Raw genomic sequence first — 13,734 nt, 5'->3', positions numbered from 1 at the left:
TGTTTTATTGTGGTCTTAATTTGCATCTCTCTAATGCTAGTGAAGCTGAACATTTTTTCATGTGTTTCTTGGCCATTTGTATTTCCTCTTCAGAGAACTGTCTTTTCATATCTTTTGCCCATTTTATAATTGGGCTGTCTGTACTATGTCATTGAGTTGTAGGATTTCTTTGTATATGCAAGATATCAGTCTTTTGTCAGATACATGGTTTCCAAAAATGTTTTCCCATTGAGTTGGCTACCTCTTTACCTTTTGAGAAATTCCTTTGAGGTGCAGAAACTTCTAAGCTTGAGGAGTTCCCATTTATCTATTTTCTCTTTTGTTGCTTGTGCTTTGGGTGTAAAGTCTAGGAAGTGGCCGCCTAATACAAGGTCTTGAAGATGTTTTCCTACATTATCTTCTAGGAGTTTTATGGTACTTTCTTTTATATTGAGATCTTTGGTCCATTTTGAGTTAATTTTTGTGTAGGGGGTGAGGTAGGGGTCCTCTTTCATTCTTTTGGATATGGATATCCAACTCTCCCAGCCCCATTTGTTGAAAAGACCATTATGAACTCAGTTCAGTGACTTTGGGGGCCTTATCAAAGATCAGTCGGCCATAGATCTGAGGGTCTATCTCTGAATTCTCAATTCGATTCCATTGATCTATATGTCTATCTTTGTGCCAGTACCATGCTGTTTTGGCAACTGTGGCTTTACAATAAGCTTCAAAGTCAGGTAGTGTAAGTCCTCCCACTTCGTTTTTCTTTTTTAGAGTGTCTTTAACAATTCGAGGCATCTTCCCTTTCCAAATAAATTTGATAACTAGCTTTTCCAAGTCTGCAAAGTAGGTTGTTGGAATTTTGATTGGGATTGCATTGAATCTGTAGATGAGTTTGGGTAAAATTGACATCTTAATGACATTTAGCCTTCCTATCCATGAACATGGAATATTTTTCCATCTTTTAAGGTCCCCTTCTATTTCTTTTAGTAGAGTTATGTAGTTTTCTTTGTATAAGTCTTTTACATCTTTGGTTAAGTTTATTCCTAGGTACTTGTTTTTTTAGTTGCTATTGAAAATGGTATCTTTTTCTTGAGTGTCTCTTCAGTTTGTTCATTTCTAGCATATAGAAACATTACTGACTTCTGTGCATTAATCTTCTATCCCGCTACTTTGCTAAATTTATTAGCTCTAGTAGGTGTATCGTCGATTTCTCAGGGTTTTCTAGATATAAGATCATGTCATCTGCAAACAATGACAGTTTTACTTCTTCTTTTCCAATTTGGATGCCTTTTATTTCTTTGTCTTGCCGGATTGCCCTGGCTAGCACTTCCAGCACAATGTTGAATAACAGTGGTGACAGCGGGCATCCTTGTCTTGTTCCTGATCTTAGAGGGAAGGCTTTCAGTCTCTCACCATTGAGTACTATGCTGGCTGTGGGTTTTTCATATATGCTCTTTATCATGTTGAGGAAGTTTCCTTCAATTCCTACCTTTTGAAGTGTTTTTATCAAAAAGGGATGTTGGATTTTGTCATATTGTTTTTCAGCATATATTGAGATGATCAATTGATTTTTCCCTTTCTAGTTTTTAATGTGTTGTAATACATTGATTGTTTTTCTTATGTTGAACCATCCTTGCATGCCTGGAATAAACCCCACTTGGTCATGGTGTATGATTTTTTTAATGTGTCTTTGGATTCGATTTGCAAGTATTTTGTTGAGGATTTTTGCATCTATATCATTAGGGAGATTGGCCGGTAGTTTTCCTTTTTTGTAGCATCTTTGCCTGGTTTTGTTATTAGATTGATGTTAGCTTCATAAAATGAGTTAGGTAGTGTTCCATTTTTTTCAATGTTTTGAAAGAGTTTGAGTAAGATTGGTGTCAGTTCTTTCTGGAAAGTTTGGTAGAATTCCCCTGTGAAGCCATCTGGCCCTAGGCATTTATTTGTGGGAAGCTTTTTGATGACTGATTGGATCTCTTTGCTTGTGATGGGTTGGTTGAGGTCTTCTATTTCTTCTCTGGTCAGTCTAGGTTGTTCATATGTTTCCAGGAAATTGTCCATTTCCTCTACATTATCCAGTTTGTTGCCATACAGTTGTTCATAGTATCCTCTTATAATTTTTTTAATTTCTTCAGGATCTGCAGTTATGTCACCTTTTTCATTCATTATTTTGTTTATATGGGTCTTCTCTCTTTTTGCTTTTGTCAGTCTAGCTAGGGGCTTGTCAATCTTGTTGATCTTCTCAAAGAACCTACTTTTGGTGATATTTATCCTCTCTATTGTTTTTTTGTTCTCTATGTCATTTATTTCTGCTTTAATCCTTGTTATTTCTTTTCTTGTACTTGGTTTAGGATTGGTTTGCTGTTCATTTTCTAGCTTCTTCAGTTGATCCATTAGTTCTTTGATTTTGGCTCTTTCTTCCTTTTTAATATATGCGTTTAGTGCTATAAATTTCCCCCTTAGCACTGCTTTTGCTGCATCCCATAGGTTTTGGTATGTTGTGTTCTCATTTTCATTCGTCTCTATATATTTAGCAATTTCTCTTGATATTTCTTCTTTAACCCACTGATTGTTTAGGAGTGTGTTGTTTAACCTCCAGCTATTTGTGAATTTTGTAAGTCTCTGATGGTTATTGACTTCTAATTGTATTGCATTGTGGTCAGAGAATGTGCTTTGAATAATTTCAGTCTTTTTAAATTTATTGAGGCTTGTTTTATGTCCCAGCATATGATCTATTCTGGAGAAAGTTCCATGAGCACTAGAAAAGTATGTGTATCCTGGTGATTTGGGATGTAATGTCCTGTATATGTCTGTTAAATGTAATTCATTTATGAGATTGTTTAGGTTTTCAATTTCCTTATTGGTCTTCTGTCTGGTTGATCTATCTATAGGAGAGAGTGATGTGTTGAAGTCTCCCACAATTATTGTGGAAACATCAATTGCTTCCTTTAGTTTGCCAGTGTTTCTCTGATGTATTTTGTGGCACGTTGATTGGGTGCATAGACATTTACGATTGTTATTTCTTCTTGCTGAATTGCCCCTTTTATTAGTACGTAGTGGCCTTCTTTGTCTCTCAAAACATCCCTGCATTTGAAGTCTATTTTATCTGAGATTAATATTGCTACACCTGCTTTCTTTTGGCTGTAGCTTGCATGAAATATTTTTTGCATCCTTTCACTTTCATTTTCTTTGTGTCCCTGTGTCTAAGATGAGTCTCTTGTATGCAACATATTGATGGTTCATTTTTTTTGATCCATTCTGCGAATCTATATCTTTTAATTGGGGAGTTTAATCCATTTACATTCAACGTTAAAACTGTGAAGGCATTTCTTGAATCGGCCATCTTATCCTTTTGTTTATGTTTGCCATATTTTTCCCTCTCTCTATTAATATCCTTTATTGTACCCATACCGAATCTCTTTAGTACTGAACCTTTCTCCAAGTCTCTCTGTCCTGTCTTTGTTTCTCTGTCTGTAGGGCTCCGTTTAGTATCTCCAGTAGGGCAGGTCTCTTGTTAGCAAATTCTCTCAGCATTTGTTTGTGTGTGAAAAATTTAAGCTCTCCCTCAAATTTGAAGGAGAGCTTTGCTGGATAAAGTATTCTTGGCTGGAAATTTTTCTCACTCAGAATTTTAAATATATCGTGCCACTGCCTTCTCGCCTCCATGGTGGCTGCTGAGTAGTCACTACTTAGTCTTATGCTGTTTCCTTTGTATGTGGTGAATTGCTTTTCTCTTGCTGCTTTCAGAACTTGCTCCTTCTCTTCTGTGTTTGACAGTGTGATCAGTATATGTCTCGGAGTGGGTTTATTTGGATTTATTCTATTTGGGGTTTGCTGAGCATTTATGATTTGTGTATTTATGTTGTTTTGAAGATTTGGGAAGTTTTCCCCAACAATTTCTTTGAATACTCTTCCTAGACCTTTACCCTTTTCTTCCCCTTCTGGGACACCAATGAGTCTTATATTTGGACGTTTCATATTATCTATCATATCCCTGAGGTCCATTTCGATTTTTTCAATTTTTTTCCCCATTCTTTCTTTTATGCTTTCATTTTCCATTCTGTCATCTTCCAGGTCACTGATTCGTTGTTCAACTTCCTCTAGTCTTGGACTATGAGTGTCCAGAATCTTTTTAATTTGGTCAACAGTTTCTTTAATTTCCGTAAGATCATCCATTTTTTTGTTTAGTCTTGCAATGTCTTCTTTATGCTCTTCTAGAGTCTTCTTGATTTCCTTTGTCTCCCGTACTATGGTCTCATTGTTCATCTTTAGTTCTTTGAGTAGCTGCTCTAGGTGCTGTGTCTCTTCTGGTATTTTGATTTGGGTGCTTGGGCTTGGGTTATCCATATCGTCTGGTTTTTTCATATGCTTTATAATTTTCTGTTGTTTTTGGCCTCTTGGTATTTGCTGAACTTGATAGTGTTCTTTTAGGGTTTGTAGACCTATTGAAGTCCTTATCTCTAATTTATCAGATCTACAGCTTCGAGGAGTACACTTTCTCTAACTAACCAGCAGGTGGTGTCCACGAGCCACCTGTTTTCCACAAGCCAGTTCTCCCCTGCTTAGCCTTTTTGGTGGGTGGGGGAGTGAGTCTTGTGGGCCCAATTGGTGTACCAAGCTTGCGTGTGTAGTTGGTGTTGCCTGCCCTGTATGTGGGGCGTGTTTCTGGGCAGTCGGGGAGGGGGGGTGGCCCTAACAATCAAATCTCCCTGATGATCCTAGAGTTTTAAAGCTGCTGCAATAGTCTAATCCTTCAGTTCAGTCCTGCCACAGTTTGTCTCTGCCACTGACCCACAAGTCTTTGGTATTGGTGTATGGCTCCTGAGCCTTGCAAGTGGGCCCCTCTTCCAGGCTCTGCACCCCGGGTCCTCTGTTGAGGGATGACTGTGCTATGTCACAGGTGAGTGCCGTCCCTCCAGGGCAGTTCTGGGCTGCTGGGCTGTGTAGGGAGGCTCCCAGTCTGCTGAAATGATGGCTGAATGGGGCTTTGGTAATTCACACTGCTCTACCTTCCCAGCTCTGGGACAATCAGCTTAGGTTGCAGGGAAGGCTAATGTCCACGCCCAGTTTTGTGGTGTGTGCCTGTTATTTGAAGCACCTCCGTCACACTGGGTTGTCTGGGGCAGCTCCGGGCCACGGGGCCGGCGATGGGCAGGAGTGTTTCCTGTCCACCACGATGGTGGCTGTGAGCAGACACCCCCCTTTTCTTGGGAAGTTGTGGTGTTTAGTGAATTTTCTCAGCCACTGGATTATTGCCTTTTGTCTCTGAGCTCTCTTAGTTCTGCTCTTGACTTGATGTGCCCAAATTGCAATTCTTTGAAGCTTTCTGTATTGGCCTTGTTAGAATAATTGTTTTAGATAAAGAAAAAAAGGATTAAAAAAAAAAAAAGAAAAAGGGCCCTCTTCAGAGATCTAATGGGTTATTGAAATGCTAATAGACAAAGCAACCAGGGCCATTAAGGAAAGGTCCACAGGGCAGAGAGATCAGCTTTTCTTCGGGATTTGCATATGCGCCTCAAGGCCTGATCTCCGCCCTTCCCCTTTCTGTGTTCACCAGAACTCCAAAAATCCTCTGCTTTTATTTTGGAGTTTTTCGTGTCATTTTTTTTTTTTTTCTATGCCTGTCTCCTCTCTGCTGGGCTGGCAGCTCTCAGATTCTCTGGTGTCTGGTGTCAGTCTATCTATGGTTGGAGTATGGATCAGTAGAATGAGTTTCCGAGAAGGGCTACCACTGCAGTTCTCCCTTCTCGTTCCCGGAGCTTGCAGCCCCTCCTCCCACGGGACTGAGCCTGGCAGGGAGGGGCGCGGGTCCCCTGGCTGCAAAAACTTACAGATTTCGCTGATCTCAGCAGTTCGACATTTTCATGAGCGTTGTATGAAGTATGCCCAAAGACAGATTGCTCTGTGGTGTCCAGTCCACGCAGTTCCTGGCTTTTTACCTACTTTCCTGGAGGAGTATCTAAAACTTACAGCTCACCAGTCTGCCATCTTGCCCCGCCTCGTATTAATTTTTTATATGATGTTAAAGTTGAAAAATATTTTAAAAAATAATATTGTGAAATTGGAACTTGATTACTGGTAGTTGTTTGTCAAAGACCAAGCTTGGCATTTTGATAGTGGTGGTCTGGGAATGTGTTTAGTATGGCAGTATATAATGTGTTATTGAGGTTAAACATTTAGAATATACATTTAGCTTTGAAAAGAACAAAATCTGTTTTCTCTTTGGTTTTTAGAAAAAAGGCTTTACTTTGCAAATTATACTTGAATATGAAAGTAGGTTAAAATGTTTAATACATTTTGGTTCAGTAAATGTTAATGTGCTTGCTTTATATAAAAATGTAATTGACTGTTCCTGAAAACTTTTTTAAAACCTTTAAAATGCATTCTTAAATTCCCTAAGGCTAAGAGCCAGAATTAACTATTAAAGATAAATTTAGGTGTACTTCTTGCAATTATCTGCCTTAAAAAGCTTGTCACATACCTTTCAGTGGCTTCATTTCTAACCTTACAACCTCCTTAATGAGATTGGGGGAAAATTCAACTTGAAATCTTGGACTTTTCAAAGCCCAAGTCTGAGAGCAGTCTGATTGGATGATGAGGGAATGACTCGGGATGTGTTTCAAAGAGTTAAAGTTTTAGAGTTTTTTTCTTTGTTAAATAGTAGGTTTAAGGCTCATAGCAGATTTTTCAAATTTATTCTCAAAGTCAGATAGTTTACTGCAGTGTTTGCTAAAGCTTGTTACCTGTTTATATTTATATTTTCATGACACATTTTTAAATTATGGGGGGTTTTAAAAATATGTGTGGGAGGGATAGTACTTTGCTTGATTAAGATAAATTAGGAGTTACAAAATATGAAAAATGAAATGAAGTAAAGGAATGAATGAGAGGAAGAAGAGAAAAGAAAACTGATGGACCTATCATTTATGTAGCTTTGCAAATCATCTATGACAATTTTATGGAATGGTTTTGGTGGCCCAGGGCAGAAACAGCTTATATATGAGTCTGAGTCTCATAGGCAGTGACTCACTCTGGATTGTTATATTCTCAGTGGTTGTTACTGGGAGTGTTGATGATGGCCACCAGATTGTTATGAGCTAGTAGTTCAAAGCTTTCTTTTAATGGTATGGGGGAAGAAAGTGAGTATGGGATTTTACTAACATGAACTAAGCTTAATTCTCCCCCACCAAATAAAAATAGACTAGTTTCATAAGATTAATTCTGGATTGTTATTATTATTGTTATAATGCTATATTGAGTATGTATAGGTAACATACTCTTAAAAAATTAACTCATTTAATTCTTAAAACAACCGGTAAGGTAGCTGTTGTTTCTGCTTATAGAGATGAAGGAACAAATTCACAGCTCAAGGAACTTTTTCTGCTTTAAGTTGAGAAGCTAAGATTTGAACCCATGTCTGCCTGAATCCAAAGCTAGTGAATGCTCTTTCCACTCTGCTGCTTTTCTTCCGTTTAGAGAAGAATCTTCAGAAAGAGTTCTCTTATTTTGTTAATTATAAATCTTTAGTTCTCAAATGTTGGGGCTTCTCTAAAAGTATATACATGAAATGGTTGTTGTGAATAAAGTTTTTTGATGGGGAGTATTTAAATTTACCACAGCTTGTAAAATCTCAACAATCTGTACTCCCTTCATCCTTTTTTTTCAGAGGCTCAGAGACTTGTTTAACAACTAGATGCTATGAGTTGCCAAAATCTGCTTGTTGAATAACATAGGCCCGTGTTTCAGAGAGACAACTCCTGACAACTACCTGCTTTTACTTTCTTAGTCATTGACAATAATGCCCAATTACTAAGCCCCAGCAATGTAGGTAAACTTGAGACCTGGACCTTTTTTACCATGCCACTGTTCTATTTGGTCTTGAGAGAATGTAATGAAAACTTAAATTAATAACCTCTGTTCTCAATCTACATGTTTTATAGTTAAGAAAGGACATTCTTTCTAGAAGTATTTCAGTGGGAACCAACAGTTGTTCTCATTCTACAATTTATTGTTAGAGGGCACTTCAGGTTAAGTATCATAAAGTAGTCTGTTTAAAGCTCTTTAAGGACTTTGCAGGGAACTGAAACTTCAACGTACTGGTTGGGAAATGCTGCAGAATAGGCACAGCAGTGATAGCAGAACAAACTTCTCAGATTGTCCTCCGCTGCATTCCCCCAAAAGTAATACAAAACAACCCTTTAAGAAATATTTTTCTGTGTTTATTATCTGGTTTGTGAGAAGAATAGCATGTCAATTTATGCCCCCCCCCAGTCCACTTATTTTATAAACTTTAATGAACTTAGCATGGGTCTTCATATTCATAATTGCTTTGTGATAGGCACTATAAAAAATTCAGAACTGGGCTGAGGCTTTCTACTTGATTCACACATTTCTATTACAGTCAGTTTATATTCCTCCCCTTACTGTTTTCATGAATTATATTTCAACAAGTAACCTGATTGTTGACACCTGGCCCTTTTATTATTTCCCTGTATTATTTACTCTTGAGAGGTCCTTATACAAGTAATGAAAGCTTGAAAGAACCAGACAATGTACCAGCGATGTTGGCTTTAACTGAACTGAAGTCTTGAACTTCACTTGCACATTTAATATGTGTAATGGTTTTTTAAATGAAATCATTCTAGGTACAGTGATTGTACAACCAGAGCCAGTGCTGAATGAAGACAAAGATGATTTTAAAGGGCCTGAATTTAGAAGCAGACGTAAAATGAAAACTGAAAATCTCAAAAAACGCGGAGGTAAATACAAGTGAAAAATGAAAACATGAGTTTAAATTGCTGTTTTTCACCATATTGGAAAATCTGATATGCTTAATAAAAATACCTCCATTTCCGCCCATGGATATTAAAAGCACTTTTTAAAAATAACTTCTATTTCTCCCTGAGCTCTGAAGCAGAAAAGGTTAAATGCCATTTAACAAAAAACCTTTGTCTTCAGTGGCAATTAAGCTATCTCAAGAAGCTTAAGCATTCTATTCTTACACATGTTAGTTCGATAATACCTGTATGCCAGAATACCATGTGTCATTCCACACTACCCAAAAGAGTTTCAGATTCCGTACAAAGTCTTGCCTATGGCCTTCAGGTAACTTTAAACATATCTAGAACATTGTTTCACAGAATTCTGGACATCTGCATTAGTATTATATGGGGTACTTACTAAAAATGCAAGTCCCTTGACTCCACTCATACTAAATATGAATTTCTGTGGATGAGGTCAAGAATGTGCCCCCAGTTTGTTTTATTGTACATTAAAGTTTGAGATCCACTGTTCTAAAGCTAGCAATGCAGAAATGAGTAGGAAGGAGAAGGGAGTTAGAGCTAGTAACCCTCCCTCCATCTGCTTGAGCTGCCTCTACCTTTGTCTGTCTACCCATAGTTAACATACACACAACCATGTTGGCTAACCATCTATAGAAAGTTAGCATATGGAGAATTCATTTGGAAATTTTTGACAATGGAGTATGTGTCCCACTTGTTTGTGTGTGATTTTTAAATAGTGCCTATATATACTTTTTGAGCAAATTAACAGAGTCAGAATCCATGACTGTATAAGGAATTGAATTTTGAAAAGATAGAACATGGTGCCAAATTTCTAAATAGAAGTGTGATGGAATGTCCATTTAATATTTATCGTGGTATATAATTGTGAAATTATAGCAGAGTTCTATATTGGTGAAATTTATTGCAGATTTTCATTTCAGGGCTATAATTATCTTGTTGGAACATGAAAAATATATCTGTACTTATAAAATACTGTGTTTTCAGATTAAATATGTGATAGATTGTTGGAGAAAATCAAGGAAATGTTGTTTAATCTTTTGCCAAAATGGGGTAATCTTTCAAGCAGAAGAAGATTTATAGAGAATCTAGTTCATAGCAGGGAAACTGCAATTGCAACTAACAAGGTCAATATAGCTAAGTAGTATTCTTAAAACTTAAGAGAATCATCAAATAGAGAGTGATGGTAAAGGCCAGTAGAAAGTTTCTTTCCCCTGATAATGGCTCTTCTATAGAATATAGACAAGCAAGTATATTGTGTTATGTAAAAATTAATATCTAAATGGTGCCTTTTGGGGAGGGACTCTGAGCAATCAGTGTCTGAAATGTGGATAGGGGGTGAAAGGTGAATAAAAAAGGAACCACTCTTTGTGGGGGGAGGGTATTCTTAGTGCCTCTTTGCTATGCTCCTGGTATTTGGTCTGAGCTGATATGTTTCTGGGACATTTTATTGAATATTCTGTAAGAATGTTTATATCATGCTGAAAGGAATATATATATGTTTGTAGACATAAAGTAGCGCTGAAATTTTTAATGTTCATTGTTGTCTTAATGGTCTGGCATATCTTTAAGCTGTTAGAAATCACATAGGAAATTTAATTTTAGGTTTTCGTATATACACATGTATGGATAAATTAGTGAATTATGGTACTGAACCGCTGTAGTTAATATTCAAACTTTCTAGGGAAGTTAATTCCAAAATTGAAGCCCAATTTAGGAAACTGTCGAGAAGTTAAACTTTATATGTAGGATAATCTTGTATTGATTTGTAACAAAATTATCCCACAAAGACAGTCCCATATTTACCATATCCAAAGCCACTGTTTTTAAGAGTATTGCCTGTTTTGATACATCTCGCCTAGTTTAAGTGTTAGAATATATATTTTACATCTGATGTTTCTATATGGCACAATAATTTTATTCTCACATTAAAACCATTAAAATGTATTGAGCTCAGAAATGAAAAATGCCTCTTTTCCATTTATACATTATTGTGTTATAATCTTAGAGATATTTTACTACTAAAAAAATTTAAAACATACAGCTACAGAAACAAGTACATAAAATAATGTAACATTTCAGCATTTTACCATATTTCAGATCTTACTCAAAATATTGTTTCAGTCTTACTCTCATTCATTTCCTGCCCCTCCTCTCCATAGGTTGTGGTTATCTTGAAGTTTGTATGCATATAGGTGTCATTTCCATGAATGTTGTTTTATTTTTTGTATATGTGTTCATGAAACACTTGTTTTTCATTAAAAAATATGCAGCATAGTATGCTGTACATATCCACTCATTTAACATTGTTTTTGAAATTTATCCATGCTGGTAAATGTACATGTAGTTTGTTTATTTTTCACAGCTATATAGAATTCTGTGGTATGAATAAACCACTCTATTCATTTCTCAATTATGAAGTTATTTCCAGTTTTTTTTCATTTTGTAATTTTCTAGTTAATGCTGCAATGAATATCCTCATATGTGATTCCTTGTTCACACGTGGGAGAAACTCTTTAAGGGATCACTTAGTTTTATTTATTTTTGAGTGGCATATATGCAGAAGCATATAGAAGTTGCTTAATAAATGTTATTTAATATTGGATTAACATACAAACTCTAGCTTTTATTTACCTTGTTTATCTGAATGAAATCATTATTTGAAATAAAAAAGTACACTGTGTTTATTTTGTCAAAACAAATAGAGAATATATGAATACCCAAGATCAAACACTAAGTAGGATAGTATGATTTAAAATAAAATATTAGCAACGTGTTATAGTAAGTCTTTAAATTCTGTATATATTCTGAAAAAGTATTACGGTGTCCTAATGCATTAAATTTTTTTAGCTTCTGCAAATAAAAATATTTGCGATAATGTTTGAGGCCATGGTGCTTTAGAACCTAAAAGTAGCAAAAACACAGAGTAGAAATTAAAAAGTGAGAAATATATGTGGTGTTTTGTCTTTTATTTAGGGTTAAAGGCAGAAGTCCTTGTTTATTTTTTTTTTTAGTTGTGTCCCTTTTACAGATTGTGACTGCAGTCATTGTCATGGACTTTTTTGAATCATAATCTACCATCATATTTGGATAAAGGTCCTGATTACACATCAGGATCACCTGAAAAGCTTTAGAAAATGTCTAGGAGAGTCCCATCCATGGGCTTAGGAGTGGGAGTGGCTGGCTGTCTTTTTACATGTTTCTTCAGGTAATTCTAATGTTCAGTTCCAGTTGTAAAGCATTGCTATGGCAGAACTAGGGAAAAGAGTGAAGTATGAGAAGTTTTCTCTTATTCCTTCCTGCATAGGTTATTTTTTAATCTGTTTTCCTGTAGACCATGTGGAATGGGGCTTTGCTGTTTTCCCCCTGGCTATTCTGAGGTTTTGTTGCCAAGATAGATATAGCTGTATCGTTTTATTTGTGCTTACTTGGAAATAGTAGACAGTGCTGATATGGACTGGACAGTGGACTAGACATAGAAAGAAGGCATGTTAGTGGAGTAAATCTTAGGAAGGAAATTGGTAATATTATAAAATTGCCAGGTTTTCATATTCTGTATTGATAGAATCTCTGCAGACAATTCCATATTGAGAATAAAGCCCTTTATGGCATGCCTAATTTTAGGGAGTTGCAATAGAATCTGCTCCATATATGTCACTTTCTTCTCCATTATTTAAGAACTTAGTGAATTTATTTGCAAAGCAATAGCAACAAGAAAAAGAGCTCTTGATCTTTATTTTTAGAACTTCTTTATGGAGTCTCTTCATGCTATATTAAGTTGTAAGAAAAATGTTTGCATTTGTAAAAGTTAGGATTTGTAGCTCTGGAGTTTGCCAAGGTTGTCTTGTTTTTAGAAAATCAGTAAAGTTATTAACCTTTTTGTTTGTGTCTAAAATGTAATTTTTCCCTGGATTATGAGGTATTTAATTTCTGATACATAAGTTGCAAAACAACATTTAGTATCTGTGTGTGTGTTCGTGTGTGTTTTTGTGAATAATGGTGACTCCTTTCTCCTAGAAGATGGGCTTCATGGGATTGTGAGCTGCACAGCTTGTGGACAGCAGGTCAATCATTTTCAAAAAGATTCCATTTATAGACATCCTTCTCTGCAAGTCCTTATTTGTAAGGTATGTAATGATTTTTTGATAATTTTTCCACAAATATTTGAATGCTTACCATGTACCAAATACTTGGCACGGTGATGAAGAAGACAGAAATGGTCTCTGCCTTGGCAGGCTTATATTTTAGTGGGGCAGACTCATAAATTGCCTGATGAGTGCCATGATAGGGGAGATACGGTGTATTATGGGGGCACACAGGAAGGCTGTGTAATTTTGACTTAGGTTTGGGGTCTCTCCAGTGGAGGCGATAGATGCTGGTATCTGAAATTTGAATAGGAATTAGCCTGATGAAGTGAGGATGGTTCAGAGTCTTCTAGGCAGAGGCAATATGGTATTCAGAGGCTGATCGATGAGAAATAGCCTGTTGTGTTTGAAAATGTGAGGAGTGTATGTGTGTGCATGCATATGTTTTATAACTTTTCTTTTTATATACTCTACTTCCCCAAATTTAAACTCTCCATATGGAGGAGGATTTTGATGTAACTTGGAGATAATAAAATTATAAAGATTTCATATGGGTTGATCATAGTTTTAACAGTCTGTTTATACTTTTTTTTATTAGTAACACTTTAGAGTTAATTTTAAATAATCTATGATATCAGGGTTATGGTTTCCGCAACTCATATTATTGCCTAGACTAATCCCCTGTGTTACTGTGTTTCCTAACAAAAAGCCTACTTGAAATGCAGGGCCTGGCCAGGCTTTCCTCTAGAGTTCCAGAACTAGGTCATTTCTTGTATGGATTTTTGATAGATTCAAACATGCTTAAATGGCACTGCAGTTTTTCTTCCCTCTTCAGCAATTTGTGTTTCACCTTTCCTTGAATTCAT

At 36.3% G+C, this 13,734-nt stretch overlaps 1 protein-coding gene across 1 annotated transcript in view; it reads left to right on the top strand.

The window, feature by feature from the left end:
- Positions 1-13,734, top strand: part of ATRX (ATRX chromatin remodeler) — a 187,686-nt gene that overhangs the window by 45,172 nt on the left and 128,780 nt on the right. Inside the window, 3 exon segments of the mRNA XM_037822745.1 lie at positions 8,059-8,162; positions 8,628-8,741; positions 12,801-12,910. Coding sequence (XP_037678673.1) covers positions 8,059-8,162; positions 8,628-8,741; positions 12,801-12,910 — 328 coding nt within the window.

The sequence above is a fragment of the Choloepus didactylus genome, chromosome Y (assembly GCF_015220235.1).
Source record: "Choloepus didactylus isolate mChoDid1 chromosome Y, mChoDid1.pri, whole genome shotgun sequence".
Lineage (NCBI taxonomy): Eukaryota > Metazoa > Chordata > Mammalia > Pilosa > Megalonychidae > Choloepus > Choloepus didactylus.
The sequence above is the reverse complement of the archived record's forward strand: the minus strand, read 5'-3'. Positions and strand labels throughout refer to the sequence as shown.